Here is a 19,349-nt window from a genome sequence, read left to right as displayed (position 1 = left end):
GTAAATTTCAAATTTTTCTAACACCGTTTTTTGGTGGGTCCCACGGAACTTCGCAATGTTTTTCCAAGCATTTAATGAGCTTACAAAATTCTGAAAAATTTATGTACTAACCCCCGTATTATGGGCTTCGTGTAGGTATCCTCGATTCGCGGAAATTCGACGATTGGCCGGTCTGCGAGTGCAGCGGACAAACCCGTTCTGAAAAAGTCTCGAATTGGACCGAGGTTTTGGCTAGCCCCATTGTCGACGCCCGTCGGCGTTCAAGTCGGAATTGGCAAAGGTAAACCCGAACCTTGCTTTTTCGTAATTTTCTAGTGCTTAAATAGGATTAAAAATCCATAAAATATTCGTAGTAGCTTAGAAAATTATGATTTTTTTGCAATAGCTTAGTAATATTGCTAAGGACCGCGGGGCAAAGTTTTAAAATTTTTAGAGCTTGTTTGGGCAGTTTTTGCAAAAATGATCAATAATAAGGACTAAATTGAAATTTTACGTATTGTGATGGATGACTGATTTGATGGGCCCAGGAAGGGCTGTGTGATATGATTGAACTGTGGATATATGGATTGTGAGTATAGAAGTGTGTTTTGAACCCTTTTGCAGGTTGGGTAGGTCCTAGGTATAGGGGAAACTCTGCCGGATTTTCGGCATGACTTATGACGTATTGGTCTTTTTTTTCTTTGTTTGTATTGAGTCAAATTTATTAAATGATTGTAATAAAATTGTCAGGTGAGCGATGACCTTCTTCCTCCGCCTACCACGATGATTGTCGTCAAGTCTGTGAGTAAAATATTAATTTTAATTGTAATTTCGATATTATTATATGTTCAGCATGCCCATGCATCACTTATATGTATATATTTATGTAGTTAAACTCTAGGCACGATTTATGTTGCATTGATAACTGTTAAAGTGCCGTGAATAATGTTGCGGTAATTTGGAGCAGTGTGCGTGCGTTGGCGTGCGTGTGATGTGGTGTGGACTATGGATAGGACAGGTAGTCACGGCTTGAGTTCTTCGCTGGGACCCGATCTTTCGAGGGGTAGTCACGGCTTGAGTTCTTCGCTGGGACCCTCGATTTGGTTATTAAGTGGAAGTCCGAGCTGAGTTCTTCTTGGCACTGGGTTGGATTTAAGAGACAGATATGGGGATCAGCTCCCATATATTATGATTGATATTACAGGGTGCGTGAGTGCTCCAAATTACCTTTTTGATGCTATGATGTGAATTTATTGCTGATGTTGCATTTCATTCCACAAGTTGCATTAGTTTTAGATAGTTATAGAGATTATGGTTAAAATTTATATTTTACTCTCTGAGTCGAACGCTCACTCCTGTTCAAAAATTTTTACAGGCCACAGGAGGATATTTTTTTGAGGTTAACCTGCTTTCTCCCTCGCAGTCAATTATTCTTTTGTATAAACTTGTTAAATCTTAGAATTTTCGCATGTGTTAGAAATGTTTATTTGATTTGGGTCTGTAAACTAAATTATTATTTTGGGACCTGTAAACTTAATATGCTATGCATGTTTGATGGATTGGATGAGGGAGCTGAGCTCCCATTTATTATTATGTTGATGAGTATGTGGAGGGTGAGCTAAGCTCCCCAATTGACTATATAATGTGTTTACAGGTCGGATGAGTCGAAAACTCCCCGTTGGTAAGTCCATTTTATGGCCGGACTCTGTCCGTTTGTTTTCTTAAAATTGAGTCCAAATGGGCCTTAGAGTTGGGTTAGTGAACAGTTAGGCTTACTACGGGCCTCGGGGGCTTTAGACTGGCCCAGGTCCTAGTGCCGGTCCGGCCCATAGGTTGGGTCGTGACACAAAAAATTTTAAATAATTTCCTAAAATTCAAATAAAATAAAATATTAATATTTATCTAAAATAATAAATTTAAAAATTAGGGGTGTTACAGAAATCATCTTTAAAACTGACATCCAGAATTCAAATTCCAATCGAAATCAAATGAACCAAAAACAAGAAACAAGATAACGTTGGTTCATTTTAAATCAAAGGGAGATCATATACATTCTCTCAATTACAAAAAGTTAAAAGACATAGGCAAATGCATATCCTCTCAAGTCTCATGAGACTTCCACAAGTTATTTTGTCTCTTGAATTTCCACACAATGAACTAATGATAGTTACAATACTTGACTGTCAACACTGTGGTTTCTATACATGAAAATAATAAGCTATCTGAGTACTTCTTTTAAAGTTGCCAGGCCATAAATCTCTCTCCTAAAGAACGTACACAAGCGCTTGGATCATGATCGGGAAGAACCAACTGAACCGAACTAATAATGCAACTAAAGGCCTGCTTGCTTTTCCTTTTCTCTCCTGATTCTTCCCTTCAAGCAAATTAGACCAGAATGGTCACACCTATTTGAACAGGAATGAGAAGAAGAAGCAATCATGCCAAAATTGGATCACACTTCCACAAGGGAGTCATCATTCGCTCCTGGAGGAGACAATGGCGGAACAGCTGCTTCATGAGATGTAACTTCTAAACCCAAAATCTTCCTAGCAGCTGCCTGATGCTCTCTGTTTCTTCCAATCTTTCTTGATGGTAGCGATTCAGAGGCAACAGCTCTGGATGAGTTGCTTTTATCAATTGATGCTAAAAACTTGTCTTTTGAAATAGTTGTTTGAGCAGACGCAATAATAGAACTGAATACCCCAGACTCCCTTAAAGCTTGTATCATGGCCTGAAATGCACAAGCAAGAAAAGCTTTCAAGTGATAAACAATGGAATTCAGGCAGGAACTTAGACATATTAGAATATACCTCACTAACTAGTTGATCAACAACAGAAACTATAGGTACTCTTACATTATAACATGCGTTGGAGCAGAGTTTTTGGAAGCTACAGTGAAGCAGCTCAAAAAAAAAAAACAATGAAGCAGCTAGAGCAAAATGACTGAAACGCCCTCCATGATTAATATGGATTTGGTCTCATAACAGATGGGTAAAAGTGGAACAATATTTGTTGACAGATATTGTGTGCTGATGTTTTAGCAAAGATTGCATGCCACAATTTCTATTGTAGGTTGCATATAATGATTTCAACCACTTTAAGATATGAATCCTGTTCAGTTATCTTGCTTTAACAAACAAAATCCATTCAATTTCCTTTGTGTGAATCCCATTTATTTGTTGACTGCACTTTATTCAGGTATATAAGATGCCAAAAGAAACATTACTTTTTCTTACCATGGGAGAATATATGCGAGTTAAAATGCCCTTTCTCAAGAGTTTCAATTTTAGGTCTTTATCACCCCACACAATGTGTTCACGGTACCTAAAACAGAAGTAAACACAAAATAAAATTATTTTGGCAGAAACAAGAGATATAATTAAAAAAAAAAAATGTGCATGCAAAAGTGCTCCTAGCCTCCCACATATAAGCATAGGAGAAGGAACAGAAGGATGAGGATGAGAAGAAACTTCTAGCACAATGAAATACTTACCAGTTTAGCATTTCCTCCTCTGTAGCTGTTGATGCTATTATGAATGCCTACAACGAATAGTGTTGAACTCATAAGATGAAAAAGTTGTCAGAAGAAAATAGAAACTCAAACTAACTGAACACAATCAAACAGAACTTTAGTAATAAATTCAATCCCTGTCTATTACTATCAATTTGACCAATGTGAGAATTAAAATAAGCCAATGATTATCTCTTGGTAATAGAATAATCCAAAAACTTAAAAGTCCAAGCTAAACAAAAATTTACCTTATGCTTAATATCCACTTTCACTAGAAAATCACCAAGTACCTGGAGATCTAATGGTGGGCAAACACCCACACCCCCTGTATCCCTTTAGTTAGTATTATGATGATAAGAAACTAATGCTCCTCAATTGAGTACACCAGATTAATGAATTCACAGGAAAGAGACTAATTATTACTGTTTACATGGTGCACTAACATCATCAACCATGACTTGCAAACATGCATCCTCCAACTCTAGAATGGAAACTCTTATTTCCCAGGATAAAGTTCCTGTGTCAACCATGCATGGCAAGCACCACTAAGAATTGGCTCCCACATAAAACCAACTTGGCCACCTGCCCACTGCTCATTATTAAACAAAGAATGAGCAAGTGCTTGCCATATCATTATCCATATCAATGTCAGTCATTTGTCAGCATGCTCTTGTATGCCAGCCACCATGTACTCTGTTCACGTGTAAACCCCTCGGGCAGTTCTTAATACTTTTTTCTTGATTTGGAAAATAGATTTATAATCAAGAAAGGAAAGAAATAATTAATCATTCCATCTCACTAACACCAGGCCCTAGATCCCAGCCTAAAATGGCCTATTTTCTGGCATGGATTCTTCAAATTAGATATTGTACTTTCCACTGGCCACAGAACAGCAGCAACAGCTGAAATGAAAAACAAGAAAAACAAAACAAAGGAACAGAACTCACAGCTCTATCAAATTCCAACATAAAGCATCTTTTGACATCCTCCTTTGTAGGCTTGCAGCCGCACCGATCACGTCTGGAAGTCAAGTCTGAGAATTTGGCATAAGTGTAATGTAGAACTGCAGCCTCTTCCAATTTCACCTCACTATAAAATGTAGATTAAAAAAAATTGCTTGCTGGCAACATCACTTAAAGAGCACAGATAGAATACGACAATTGAAAAAGTTGTCATACACAAAATTATAAAAAAGAAAAAAGGTGAGACATATAAATGGTAACATTCAAGATGTACAAATGATTCACACATGAAGAAATAGACACCCCCCCCCCCCCCCCTGCAGGACTGCTGCACAGAGTGGAAAGGCAGCTTCCTGTATATGTGGATATGTATGAAATTCATCATGGCTGCATGCCTTTCATTCACATTCCTTTGCATAGATTAATAATTCAAAATCAGTGCTCACATATTATCATATATGATCAACATACTTGGGAGTTTTCATGTAGTTGTGCCATCGGTGTGCACCATTAGGACGGAGATGATCTTGAATTCGAGCTACTGATTTCCCATTTCCATAAGTTAAGAAGTAGTTGGGATTACCACGAGTTGATTCCTTATACATGCCAAAGTATGTATCCTTTGGGAGATGATCATAATTCTTTTTGAACATTGAAACCTGCTTACATTGACACATCAATAAAACACAGGCAAAGACTATGCATGTACTCTTCAAAGGCAAGCGAACATAAAGGCAAAGTCCTTTCAATTTTCCAAATAACAAGAAAAATAAATTAGCACGCTACTCATCCCAATTCCCAAAATGCTAGAAAATTAAAACAGTGCAGACACTTTAATTATTACAAAACTTTCTTCAAGAATAGAAGTTTCACAATACATACATTGCCATACATTCCTTTATATGTTCCACACTGGTTTATTACCATATCAATAGGGACAGAACAAGGTGAACTCAAAACCGGAAACATATATATCTCTCTTCAATCACCTATCATTTCTTAAACAGTTTTAGAATCCAGTAAATTTTGTAAGTGATACAAAACAGTTGACTTGACCCCAAGAATTCAGCCAACAATGTAGTTGAGGTATAGCATACATAAAATTCTAACAGAATCTTTGTCAAATTGTTGAACTCCACACTTATAACAATCAAAATTACTAGACCAAATTTTAAAAATATTAAATAGATTATATAGGAGATTTACCTCGCTAAAGGGATCCTTAACATCATCTCTTTCAACACTACTCTCCTGAGAAATAAAAAGATCATTATTTAAATGAAAAAACAGACTATATAAAATTCAACAGACTGCTCTCTTAACAATTCCCTAATTAACATAGCACCAACGAAACATTCTCAACCTATATCTATATGTCACTCACATAATTTGGAAAAATAACCATATCTACATTCCCAGGAACATCCAGCAGTAATTGTATCAAAGAATATTCACTAGAACCAGCAGGATGTATCAGTTCATCCGTGTCAAGATGAAGTATCCAGTCCATGCCTGCATCCTACAAATTTTCAAAAGCATAGGAATAAGTTCCACAAGCATAAGATCAATAGCTTGTTATTACAAACTAATAAGAATGAACAGATTGCCAGAGATGAGAATAAAATTAATCATACTTCATACCCTTGCCATGACAATAGCCATTTCCATATTGAGAGATTGTTTCACAAACAGCTCATAATTGCACGGCTTGTAAAAGAAACTTGACAGCCATGTCTCATTCCAGATCCGGCTGATTGAAAGAAGAGATATAAACATCTCAGAGAAGATATAAATGAGAAATCATGCTGACAATTTCCAAGGTGTTTAGCCCGAACACAGCAATAATTATCTTAAGCTAACACAAACTAGAAAATAATTCATCCATACTCCAAAGCAATCCTAAATTTCTGCTAAACAGATGCCAAAAAGGAAAAAGACTCTACAGGAATGCTAACAATTTACAATCCAAGAGCCATGATTCAACCATTAGTGGGCCAAAAGTAACTGACCTTTTAGCCTGTTGCTCCTCTAGCTCTCTTGTTCTAAATATCACTTTTACTCCCTGAGAAAATAATAAAACATTTATTTTCAGTAATTCACAACAGCAAAAATAACATAAATCAAAGTGGAGAAAATCAATACAAAACACATGAACTCACAGGAATAGATTCAAGAACTTTAGATACACTAGGTGATGCTGCCTTTCCTTCCACAAAAAGGAAAAAGGTTGTCACCCCGATAACCTTATGATAAAACATCCATGGAAGAATCTGATCTAAGCCTGCAGATGTACTTGTTGTAATGCATATCTGCACAAGGAGTAGCATTGCTGCACTGTCAGAATCAGAAACAGTGAAGTTATAACAAACACATAAGTGATAAATTCAATTTATTAAGTCGCCGTAAATTCTATGGAGCAACATCAAACAATATTCAATGACCAAGGAGAAAAAGACACAAACCACTAAATACCAACATCCGAGTAAAAGAAAAAAAATTGAATCCTACAACTCTAGTGCATTTTTGGTTTGCCTTGGAAATGAAAATGAATATGTATACCATCTAGATATCCTAATCCAAGAATATCATTATAATTCATTATGTAGATAATTAAGTGTAATTTAAAAGTAATTTTGGAGATTATATTAAAATTTGATTTCATTTTCGGCTAAATTCAAGTTACTAAAACATAAAAATGTTATATATAAAAAAAAGATTTGTAGAATTCTATTTCCATTTCCAGAGCAAAGAAAATGTGCCCCAAGAGAAACCAAGCACAAAATCGTAATCTAGATAATCTTTTCAAGTTCAACCATTACCTTCAGCCTCAAATCAAACTTCACATAGTTAGAGTTCAGTAAAATTCTCATTCATCACCAAGAAACAAGAAAATTTCAACAGCATATTTTAACAGTGAGTCTCACTTGACAAAATTTTCTCGCAAAACCAAGTTAAGCCAAGTTATGAATTTCTTAGAGCCAAAACAAATAAAGACAACAGATCCCGAACAGATGATTATTAATGCAATGCATGATCGGATAAAATTCCATAAACCATAGAGCAAAATCTAGAATCATATAAATCCAAAACTGACAAGTCAACATGCAGGCACTTGCAAAATTGACTCAAAAATCAAGCGCAGATAACAAGAGCTAGCGAAATTAAAAGCAAAAGAGGAAAAAGCACACCTTAGGCCTCAAATTGGCCTCGAAATCAAACTTCCAATCACGAAAGTAGGGGAAAGATGGGGATCCACTACGGGCAAGAGAGAAGCAATCAGATGGGTGGGTAGGTTTAGGAGAAAAAATTGAAGCAGAGGATTCCATGCCCGGGAAGATATCGTGGTTGTGGGAACCTTGAGGAGCCCATCGAGCAGTAACGGTGGTGGGATCGGCGAGACCTCGATCACCTTTCCATTGGAGAACAAAGGCCAAGGCGGCAAGAGAAAGAGGGAGGAGAGTGAGGAGGAGGATAAGCTTCGAGGTGAAGGATTGGTTAGAGGAAGAAGAGGAGGAGGATGGGCGGAGAGGAGTGTGGAGGAGGTGGTGGTGGTTGGGCATGGTTGTCACAGAGAGAGAGAGAGAGAGAGAGTGAAGTGTCGAGTGTGAACTGGGAGGCCAAAAAGTTCAATTTTTGAATTATATTTATATAATATGAATATAAATGTAAAGGTAAATTATTATTGAGTATGAGGCCTCTAAATTTTGTTAAAATTAATTAATTGGTCTTTAAAACTCGTAAACCCAATTAAAATAGATGCCCTAAATTAAATATATTTTCTTAAAGTTAAACGATGTCGTGCATGACAAAACGACATGCAGTGGACTCTTCCCTGCACGCAATAAAACGATAACCCTAAAACCAGAGAAGGAAAGGACTACCCACACGCATAATTGGATTCGGAGTCTTTCTCCTTCTTCTATCTGGAAGTTATCTACCTATGCTTGGGAGCGTCGAGCTTCTCCTCCTTAAGCTCGGTTTTGTCCCTAAATGCTATATATATCCAGACCCATCACAGTCTTCTCCTATTTCATGTCTTCAATCGACATCACTCTGTCCTCTGCTCCTTGTTGTTCAGAGTGGAACTGGTCTCAAACCCTAACTTTTCTCCATATCCTCTTTACAACTCTTCTTGTTTGTTTTCTCCTTTCTCTTTCCGTTCCCTTTATAGCTCGGGTTTTCACACAGCATGAGTAACAAGAAGGTGATTTTTTTTCTTTTTTTGGTTTCAATAGAAGAATTGCTAATTTTGTTTATTTCTTGTGTTATCGCTTGTGTTTAGTACGTTAAAAATGGAATATTGAATGTGTTCATCCGTCTTAGGGATTTAAATTAGTTCACTAGTAAGAAATTTGTGTTGGAGAATGCATTAATAAGGGTTTTCTTATAAATGGGTGTCTTTGCAGATGATTGATTTAGCACTACTTTTGGTTGCTTAACCATTTCATTATCTATCAACATATCAGTATAGTTTCTCACCGTGCAGCTTATAATTTTTTTTTATATTTTCACTCTACCAGATGCTATTATTTGGGTCATTCACAGAAGATGAAACCAAGTCATGGCTGCAAAAGCCATCATCTGAGAATGATGAAAAGCCAGTGGAAAAGAAAGAATTGCAATTTGGTTCTTTGAATTTGATCGATTTTAGTTCTGCAAATGGAAAAGTCAGTTTTCAGACTTCAAATTCACTTAAGAAGGAGAAGGTAGAGCGTGATTTGGATGGGGTGCAGGGAAGTCCAAAACAAAATGGAAGCATTGGCAATTTCACCCATGGCGTTTCCCTTATTAATGGTGTGAAAGGCTTAAAAATGAAGAGCATAGATTTCACTTCTTTGCACTTATCTAAGAATGAAGATGGTTCCACAAATCAATCACAAAGCTCAAACTTTGATGTCCTTAATAGTGAAGGTGTAAGAGATGGGAATCTGGAGGGAACTAAATATGATTCACCAGTATATGTGAAGAGGGAGGGCATTCAGAAGCAAACTAATGGGCCTGTTTCAGCAGTTAAAAGCTTACTACCGCGCGGTTTAATTAATTCAGGCAATTTGTGCTTTCTTAATGCGTCTCTGCAGGCTCTCTTATCATGTTCCCTTTTTGTTCAGCTCTTGCAGGATCTTAGAATTCGCAACATCCCAAAGGTAAGCTAGTTTTGACATTTTCATAGCATTTCTCTGTTTGTAGTGAACTTTTTTTTTTTTTTTTTTATCATCTCAATTCACAAAATAGCTAATAGTACAACGAACGTAATGGCAACAATACACTATGAGACAGCTATTATACATATCACATGCTAAAGCTATTCCTCTGTTTGACAATGATTTACTAGGTTGGCTTTCCGACATTAACCGCCTTTGCAGAGTTTGTTTCTAACTTTGACATGCCGAGCAGTTCCAGCTTGAAAAAGGACACAACTATGGTCGAGACTGGTAGGCCTTTTAGCCCAGCCATGTTTGAATGCGTTCTTAAAAATTTTACTCCAGATGTGCCAAATAGCATTTCAGGACGACCAAGGTTTGTGCTTTTACTTTTTGCCAGTACTTTTTCATCTTTTATTTACCATGTCAATCTCTACAAAAATATTAGAGCTGAACCTATCTTCTGAAGTCCCAAAGTTTTCCAGGATGAAATCATAAATTAAGTTCTGTATAACATGGACATGGTCACATGGATGCAAATATGATAATTTTGGGCACTTTGTATTGTCTATGTTCTTATGAAGTTTGTAGTACAGGAAGGGAATGGAATTTGTGGATTTAAGAATGAATGTGAGATGAAACTGCATATGCAATGATGGGTTGTATTTTTTTTCATGGTGGGGCTTTCGTCATACCTGCTGTATTTGTGTATACTACTCTACAGTCTATTTGCTTCCTTTTTGGTTTTTTAATAACCAATAAAATTGACTCATTGTAGTATAAGAATGGGCAGCAATAATTGTGCTTCACGTAAAATTTTTTTAACACATGCTTAATCTAGAAATAGCTGTGGATCATGGAAAAGATAACAAAAAATCCAGTACACCTAAAGAGCCATGATGAATAGCTACTGTAACTAGCATTATCAGTATTTGTTATGAGCAGTGGTGGAACATACTTAATACCCAATTTGGCATGGAAGTAATGAACTTGTGCTAAGGAATATGGGAGTGCTAAGGAATATGGGCTATAGTCTATTCAGGGTGTATATTAGTTGGTTTTGTACATCACAGATATATGCATGGCCTTGATCTACTATTTCTCTTCCTAAGGACAAATGCCAGTAAGGCCAGGTTTTGGTTATGCATACAAACGCTTTACTGGGATTGAATATGCATTTGCTGGGATTGAATATGATGACTCATGATCCTTGCAACTTGTACCCTCATTTTATTTATTTTAAGTTGTTTGCATCACTAGTTTTAGCTTTTTTTTTTTTTATCCAATAATGGTTTGTATGTTTATGTCTTGTGTGAGAATTGATTTGATTTGAGGCCATATGACTGAAACAGCAGAATCTACTATTGATTTGATGGTAAGGATAATGAATGTTAGTAGTATACCCAAAGATTGCCAGTCCTCTTGATTATCTTGAATCTCTTGATATTTTGTTGCTATAGTACATATGTACTAAAATAACGCTTGTAATGAATGAGTATCAGTTGTCTGATGCATTTGTTTACAGGCAGGAGGATGCTCAGGAGTTTTTGAGTTTCATCATGGATCAAATGCATGATGAATTACTTAAATTTGAAGGACAATCTGCTAGCATTAATGGTGCCAAATCAACTCTAGTATCTTCAAAAGAGGATGATGAATGGGAGACAGTTGGCCCAAAAAACAAATCTGCAGTAACTAGAACGCAATGCTTTATTCCTTCAGAGCTAAGTGATATTTTTGGAGGACAGTTGAGAAGTGTCGTAAAAGCAAGAGGTATCTTTTTTATTAGTTTTTAATAATTGCGATTGGAAGAATGTATGTTTTAAATTGGCTTTCCATTGGCAATCTATAGGAGAGATATAATGAAAAACAGAATTACCTAGAATCATTTGTGGAAGACAAACTTTATTCATGTCCTGCGTCGACAGATCTCTAGCCTTATTCAGAGGATCTTGAAAATTCTGAATCTGTACTTCCACATAAACTTTAAAATTACTCAGAGTTGATCAATATGTTATATATCTGTCCTTACAAAACACATTCTAAAATGCTGCCACTAAATGTCTGCGTGATAGTTTCTTGCATAGTCATAAATTCACTATCGTGGCAAGAGGGTGCGAAGAAATCAAGTCTTGTTCAATGCACAGCAAAGCCAACTAAAATTCAATTTCAGCAACATGATGATACCTTATTCCCAAAGATACTGCAACCCAACAATATAAAACCCAGAAATCAGCAAAAACGTGCAAACTCCAATATTCAGTGGAAATCCACCGAACAAAGCACCCTAAGAATCACACACAACACTTCTGGCATTGCTAAACCTTGCTTCTCTGTTGCAAGTTTTGCCAACCTGCCAGAGTTTCAATCCAAGCAATCATCTCTTCTCTTTTAATAAGCTTTCTTATGGAAAAATGTTCCCAGTTTTCATGATATCCTATAAGTCCTGTATAAATTAAAATTTTGTTGGGTCAGGATCAACTTACATGTACAAGTTAAATAAAGTTTTGCACGGTTCCATAATTTTTCCTGGATTCATATTTTTGGAAATTTTCTGTTAGATTTACAGCTCTGGTCATGTAGATAATGTACACCAAACATATGAAAAGATATGGGCCATGTAAAAAACCATTTAACTTACACATGCTAGAATTTTGCTCAGGCACGCCACATCTTTTCATTTGCTTGGCAGCTTAATAATTGCAATGCTAAGGGGTAGAATAAGTCTTAAGAATAGAGGTATCAACTATGTATAAGGGAATCAATTCTGAAGAAACAGCAACCATAAAAATGCTGAGTACAGCCTGGTTTCTATTTTGTTGGGCATGTTGTCCTGAGTGTTAAATTTTCATTTCCCCCATCAGTGTGTGATTCTGCATTTTGATCTCTTCCATCACCGTTTTTATTTAGTTTTCTTTAGTATTTTCCCTTTTTGTGATGCAGGAAATAAAGCTTCCGCAACTGTTCAACCATTTTTATTGCTTCACTTAGATATTTATCCTGAAGCTGTTCATACTATTGAGGATGCACTTCATTTGTTCTCTGCACCAGAAAATCTTGAAGGGTATCGGACGGCAACTGGAAAGGTACCTGTTTGTCATGTTGGTGGCTATATTTAGTATGTGAAACTGATTAAAACCTGGCTTGACTGAGGTTGCAAAGCTTGCAAGACATTTGTATAGATAAATTTCAAAATTCCATATTTCCATTATTGGGAAATATTTGACTGGGAGTCCTTGCATGCATTTGAGTATTAAATTCTTAAAAGTATCATATTTAGTATAGCATATCAATTTATGCCTACTATTCAGATGCTACTTTTCAAGGAAGTTATTTTAAATTGCTTTGTGTTGGCTAATGATCAAATATGGAAATGAAATGAAATTCTGCAGGCTGGTGTAGTGAGTGCAAGAAAATCTGTGAAGATACAAACACTTTCGAAGATATTGATTTTGCACTTGATGCGTTTTAGTTATGGAAGCCAAGGTAGCACCAAGTTGCACAAGCCTGTGCACTTTCCTCTTGAATTGGTGCTGGGTCGGGAGCTACTTGTTTCTCCATTGACTGAGGTAATTCACCTTTACTCCTCCTATACTAATTGTTCAATTTTTGGCTAATAGATGTATTCTCTGGTGTGACTAAATATTGCCTTATATTACTTTTCTTTTTTATTTGATTATGAGAAGCATGCTGTAGATATTATTTGGCTTCTCATCCTGCTAAATATCCCAAATTGTAAATGCTTTTTTTTTTTCCACATGGTGTTGCATTTTAGAGCCGGAAATATGAACTTGTTGCTACAGTCACTCATCATGGGAGGGAGCCTTCGAAGGGTCATTATACTGCTGATGCCCGCTATCCCAATGGCCAATGGCTACGTTTTGACGATGCCTCTGTCACTGCAATCGGGACAAGTAAGGTGTTGCATGACCAGGCCTATGTCCTTTTCTACAAACAAGTATAGGAGGTGATGGATAAAGTATTAATGGATAAGATTATTGATCAGCAAGGAACTTTTCTGTCAGGGTTGAAAGGTGCATTAACCGTCCTGCATCAAGACCCCAGGGCCAGGGGCCATGTAGAATGTAATATTACCAACTAGTTCAAAATAATCTCTTCCATATGAATAAACCTTCTGAAAGTTTTGTCTCAAGGAAGTGGGGAAGCTTACTTTTCCTGTTTAAGCTTTACATCTAGGAATGCAATTGATCTGTAATTTTCTATTATAAGCGCTAAAATGCATTGGAAGTTATTGCTGTTTAATTTAGATGCTTGTTATTGTGAAAATCCTTTGCAGATTACAGTTAATCTGAAAGTCAGGAAACGTGATATTTAGAGTTAAGTAACAATTTTGTTTTATGGTCAATGGAGACGATATATTGATGTTCATAAGCCATTCACTCTTCCCTTATGATGAACTGATTAGGATTTATGGGGCAGGATTTGGCTTTTGGTTTTAATTTAATTTTATGAGCAAAGTGCTGCGAAATAGTAGGGTGAGTATCGGTGCTTCGGTCTGGAAAACTGGAAAATCGAATCGTTTGAAATTTGTAGTAAATTAAATTAAATTAAATTAAATTAAATTAAATTAAATTAAATTGAATTAGGTCAATTTGGTACAATTTACCTTGATTTGATTGGTTTATCGGTTTATCAGTTAATTTTTTTTTATTTTTAATTCTATTTTGAGATTTGATAACAATTAATAAAAAAAATTAATTTACTTTTACTTTTTTTGAAAAAAAAAATCAAATTGAGTTGAATGGATTAATTTTTTTAAAATAAAAAATTAAACTAAACCGATTTATGGAAAAATTAACTAATTTTTTAAATTAAATCAATTTAATTACTTGCTCACCCCTACTAGTAAGTATCAAGTAAGGCCTCTACCGCAATTTGCATTACATAAAATTTTTTTTAAAAAAAAATTCTAGCATTTATAAAAAGAAAATGAGAAATCAAATTTCAGAATAGAGAATGTCTATCAAGTTTGAGCAATATAAACAACAATTTTGATCAAATTTGCAAAGAATATTAAATTTACTTAAATTAATTTTAATATCATTAAATATTTAATATAAAAAAAAAATAATGAACAACATATTTATTTTAGACATCGTTAGATACTTGTCAAGTGCTTGTCAATGTGTTGTTAAGAACTTTTAATCGAGATGGTTTTAAGTGTTACTTTCATTCAATTCCCTTTACGTCTAATGGTAAAAATAATAACAAACATTTTCCACTTGTTATAATTATATTATATTTTTAAAATTTTAATAATTTTATCTCAATTTTAAAACTTAATTGTAATTCTATCTCATGATAAAATTGAAGTTGAAATACTTATAACTATTGATTAAAACAATGAGGCCTACATAATTATAATTAATATATATTTGTTTCCAAAATGTGTGTGAGCAACTAGGTGAAGTTTCTGAATGGTCCCCTAATTTTATAATAGGAAAATATACGCAAAAGAACTCATGGGTTGGCTGCATCCCTTGAAAGTCTTGCTCTTGTTGCTTGGGATGGCTACTATATAAAGTTCATACAAATAAAGAACATAAAAGTTGTTTCTAAAAGCAGTTGCCCTCTAGTGTAGCTTTAGATGGCAGCTTCCTTCCTTACACATGAATCAAGGAATTTTTCTAAGAGTTCTTTTGCATTTTTTGCCTTTGTGGTATGGTCTCAATTTGAACAAGAACAGAGAAAATATATATATATATGAACAGTGCCGCCTAAGCTGGATCGGTGGTTGAACCGGTTGCGGATTCAACAAGCTGGATGGTTGCTTTGACATGGATTAAACAACTCTTCTTTTCTGTTTTTAGGTCCTTTAATAGTTCTGTGTTCAATCCAATGAAAAATGGTTTCAGTTTTCACTCTAAACCCTCACTTAGATTTGATCTATCAATAGGGAAGCATTTTGTCGGTTTAGTTTCGAAAACAACCGATTAAAATAAGAAAACTGAAAAATCAAACCACACCAATTAATTTGAAAAAACAAACTAATTAAATTGAATTGGTTTGATTCAGTTTAATTTTTCAATTTAAACTGAAAATTGCGCACACCTACTAACCTGAGGCCTCAAACCACTCACTTGAAAATATATATGGAGACAGATTAGAGGGTTGTCTCCGACTATAAACAGTAATCTCTTTAATGGGCATTTTTCAAACCCCTTGGATTCCAATTGTTTCAGTGGAGAATAAGAATTTGCAAAAGTTTGGACAGCCAGCCTGTTAACCAATTGCATATTAAAATCATGATTGATCTGTGATTAAGGATATCCTTATTCCAACTTCTTTTTCTATTTCTTGACTTGGCTTGATTTGGTTAATCTCGAATAAAGGAATAGAAAAAACTAAGCAGAATTGAAAAAAGAAAGAATCCTTGTCTTCTAGATTAACAAATTCATTGTTCCTTCTGGTTGGTCAAGATTTTAAGGGAACTTAAGAACATCTCATTAGTGTTCTTTTCTTGTATTGGTGGGGCACTATTGTCAGGTCTATATTATGCCATGTTCAGGGGTTTTGTCCTAAACCTCACCTTATTAAAGCTTAATTGTGCCCTTAGCAAAATTTAGATTCCATTCAAGCAATATGAACTCCCCAGTATGCTTTAACTTTGATCTTAAGCAAAATTAAATTCAAATTTGGAATTATAAACTCCCATCAAGAAAGCTGCTTCTTGCAAAGGCTTAAAATACAAAATTAAATTTCATTGATTGTTATATATCCTCAACACACTAATTACAATTATCAGAAATGTAAAAAGTAAAACTAGAAAGAAAGAAAAAAAAACTCACACCACTCTATTAATTGTATACCTCAAGCCTTTTTCCCTACAAGATATGATACACCCAAGTCTTAAACCCTAAAACAACATAAGGAAATTGATCAAAATCTGTAAAAAGAAAAATACCCAACTCTTTTCTTTAACTCTGCAGTTTTGCCTATGCTCATCACACTTGAGATCTTAATCAATAACTATGACACAATCTGACTAAAACAACAAATTAGAAGCACTGAAAACGCATAAAAAAAGGAATCAGTGCTCCATCTTTCAAAACTTGAAAATCTTACTAACACATGGTGATGGATTTTTCCTCTGAACTCTGCATTGTAGAGGTGTCTTGCATCTTGTTGGAATGCTTGGGCACCCACCATACCCTCACACTTTTGTCAAGGCCACCACTATAGAGCAAGAACCCACCACCAACACTATTAGGTGATGCTTGCAAACACTTGACTGGCCCTTCATGGCCACTTATGACCCCATATTTACAGAGCTTACCATAAGCTTCTCTCTTCCATATACTAATGCTCTTATCAGCTGATCCACTGCACAAAAACTCCCCCACTAAGCACATACACAAAACTGCCATTTGATGTGCCAATGTCTCTGACACCAACTTCCAACTTATAAAATCACCACTCCCTTCCCACCCCATCACAAACCCATCAGAGCCCCCTCCATATACCCATCTCCCATCTTCTGAAACAATAACTGAATTAAAAGAAATATCTTTATGACCCTCCAAAATCCCCTTCAAAGAATGAGAGTTCTTTCCCTCTTTCCCCCAAGCTTTTATCTTCCCATCTGCTGATGCTGAATAAACAATCCCTTTACAAGCCACCAATCCATTTATAGCATCGTCATGAGCCTTAATTGATTCCAAGCACTTCAAGTCTGATATCCGCCAAACCTTAAGAGTCTTATCCCAAGAACCAGAATAAATAAACCCACTGGAAACTGTCAAACAAGAAATACTATCTGCATGTTCAATCCATAATTTCTTATGGTGCCGCCTAGTTTGCACATAATTACTCTGCTTCAAGAACTTCCCTAAATAGTCCTTTGTGGTTGGAAGTGCGTCCACAAGCCTAAACACATTCTCTGAGCTTCTTGACACCTTCCATACTCTAATCCTGCTATCTTGATGTGCAGTAAAGACCTTGTTCCCAACTGTTACTAAAGCCTTGACAGAACCATCCCCTTGTCCAAACTTCGTGAAGAGCCTCAAATCAGGCTGTTGCCAAACTATAATATCCTTCCCTTGTGAAGCACTCAAGACGAATTCACCACACAAAGCCAAGCAAGAAACAGATCCTACATGGTCAGAGAGTACTGCGAGAGAGCGATACGAGTAAGGCCCAGATAAAGATTTGCTTGGATAATGATGATAATCGACATCTTGAAGGTCAAAACGGAAGGATCTTGGTGGGCTATCATCACTAACCTCGCTGCTGCTGCTGGCGGTGTTGCTGCTGCAGCTAAAGCTGAGACCACTGCTAACAGCAGCTGCATATAATAATGGGGTTGAAGGAGCGGTTTGTGACATAGGAGGACTATTCATGGGATTAACCAAATAGGAGCAGAAGAATCTTGATTCTATGTTCATGAAAGGGGTGTTTGTTGTATTTGGGAGAGGGAGGGATATAATATAATCAGAGGACGGAGCGGAGATTGGCGCGTATAAAAATAGGGAGACACACGGGTTTCTTGACGGAAAAGCAGATTTATTTGGTGAGTATTTAAATAGAATAAGGGAGACGTGCAACGGCTACTTTGAAAATTGTTAGTTTGGTCTTGAAAAAGTTGGCTATAAGAGGGAGGGAGCCTTTTTTTTTTCCCTTTTATTATTTATTTATTTAATATATATATTATAAAAATTCCTTTTTCATGTAAAATGAAATTAAGGAAAAAAAATAATTAATAAAAATTAAAAATATATCTAAATTTTAATTAATTAGTAATAGATTCATTGTTAGCAAGGCCTTCCTTAAATACCTCACATGTACCAAATCTTTTGTCGCCATCTCATGCAATGCTAAAAGTTGTTGAGATGGTTCACTTTCTTTAGGGGAAAAAAATTGAAAAAAAAAAAAGTAGTGTACATATAACAATCTTTAATGGATACTTTGAGATTAAAATTTTCAATATTTATATTATTATATAATTTTTTTTATTGTAATAAAAGATTCCATTACGATTTAATATAATTCACAAAACTATGCATGGATAATAAAATTAAAAAATATATATATATATATATGGCAGATTTTAATAGAGGACTAAAAGCTTAGCTTTAATTTTAATACTCATAAGCCAACCAACCGATGATTGACTCCGCTACCTAATCAACATGTTACTATTAATTTCTTAAGAGTGGTCGGTCATTAATTATTATACTCTAATAATAATAATAATAAAGAAAATCAAGGGAAGGTACTATGAATTAATGTTTAAGACGTTCATAAATGACTTTTATGTTTCTACAGCTACCGTTTCATATTTTGATTTTGGTCTTCAAATAGAATTTAATTAAATTAGTTAATAAGAATCCTTACCATACATAATTAAATAATGTTCAGAGACAAAAATCTCAAGTGGCCTGATTAGCGTCGCTAGTATCAGACCAAACTGAAATCCCTAGTGGCCTGGCTCCACTAAAGCCCAACTCATCCATTTTACAATAACGCTGTCCTCTTAAGTTAACATAACCTCCATCTGGCCTGGCTCTACACTTTCCAGTAACATTGGCCCTCTCTTAATTTGCCCAACTCATCAGAAATATCCTGAACTGAAGATTACCAATGAATCAAAATTCCTTAAAACGAATTTTTATTTTTATTTTTATTTTTTAAAAAAGCAGCTTGATCGTGGAGACGCACTTTGTGAAATGCTTGCTTTTTTTGCCACACAACTCCTTGGAATTCATGGACAAACAAGACAATTTTGATCATTCTTAT

General features: G+C 35.4%; 4 protein-coding genes across 7 annotated transcripts in view; 1 reads left to right on the top strand and 3 right to left on the bottom strand.

Annotated features, from left to right (window-relative positions):
• Nucleotides 1-1,981: 1,981 nt before the first annotated feature.
• On the bottom strand, nucleotides 1,982-8,071 carry LOC110661112 (glycosyltransferase-like KOBITO 1). The gene is made up of 11 exons (XM_021819678.2): nucleotides 7,641-8,071; nucleotides 6,612-6,761; nucleotides 6,462-6,514; nucleotides 6,094-6,202; nucleotides 5,837-5,971; nucleotides 5,659-5,703; nucleotides 4,924-5,111; nucleotides 4,438-4,579; nucleotides 3,473-3,519; nucleotides 3,216-3,303; nucleotides 1,982-2,710 (listed from the first exon to the last, which is right to left on the bottom strand). The coding sequence occupies exons 1-11, from the start codon at nucleotides 8,010-8,012 to the stop codon at nucleotides 2,432-2,434; spliced, it is 1,608 nt and encodes a 535-aa protein (XP_021675370.2). The 5' UTR covers nucleotides 8,013-8,071; the 3' UTR covers nucleotides 1,982-2,431.
• A 234-nt stretch (nucleotides 8,072-8,305) lies between these two features.
• Nucleotides 8,306-13,880, top strand: LOC110661106 (ubiquitin carboxyl-terminal hydrolase 24). The gene is made up of 7 exons (XM_021819666.2): nucleotides 8,306-8,656; nucleotides 8,973-9,596; nucleotides 9,785-9,969; nucleotides 11,119-11,366; nucleotides 12,537-12,679; nucleotides 12,986-13,162; nucleotides 13,369-13,880. Exons 1-7 carry the CDS (start codon nucleotides 8,642-8,644, stop codon nucleotides 13,555-13,557), a joined length of 1,581 nt encoding a protein of 526 aa, XP_021675358.2. The 5' UTR covers nucleotides 8,306-8,641; the 3' UTR covers nucleotides 13,558-13,880.
• A 2,420-nt stretch (nucleotides 13,881-16,300) lies between these two features.
• LOC110661101 (protein JINGUBANG-like) lies at nucleotides 16,301-18,763 on the bottom strand. Its single transcript, XM_058152227.1, has one exon. It carries the CDS (start codon nucleotides 17,996-17,998, stop codon nucleotides 16,679-16,681), a length of 1,320 nt encoding a protein of 439 aa, XP_058008210.1. The 5' UTR covers nucleotides 17,999-18,763; the 3' UTR covers nucleotides 16,301-16,678.
• A 441-nt stretch (nucleotides 18,764-19,204) lies between these two features.
• Nucleotides 19,205-19,349, bottom strand: part of LOC110661077 (protein EARLY RESPONSIVE TO DEHYDRATION 15) — a 1,185-nt gene continuing 1,040 nt past the window's right edge. For all 4 annotated transcript variants that reach the window (XM_021819615.2, XM_021819620.2, XM_021819629.2 and 1 more), the window contains one exon: nucleotides 19,205-19,349. This exon is cut by the window's right edge and continues 367 nt beyond it. The gene's annotated coding sequence lies outside the window, so the exon portion shown is untranslated.

The sequence above is a fragment of the Hevea brasiliensis genome, chromosome 1 (assembly GCF_030052815.1).
Source record: "Hevea brasiliensis isolate MT/VB/25A 57/8 chromosome 1, ASM3005281v1, whole genome shotgun sequence".
NCBI lineage: Eukaryota > Viridiplantae > Streptophyta > Magnoliopsida > Malpighiales > Euphorbiaceae > Hevea > Hevea brasiliensis.
This window is presented reverse-complemented; position numbering and strand designations above follow the sequence as displayed.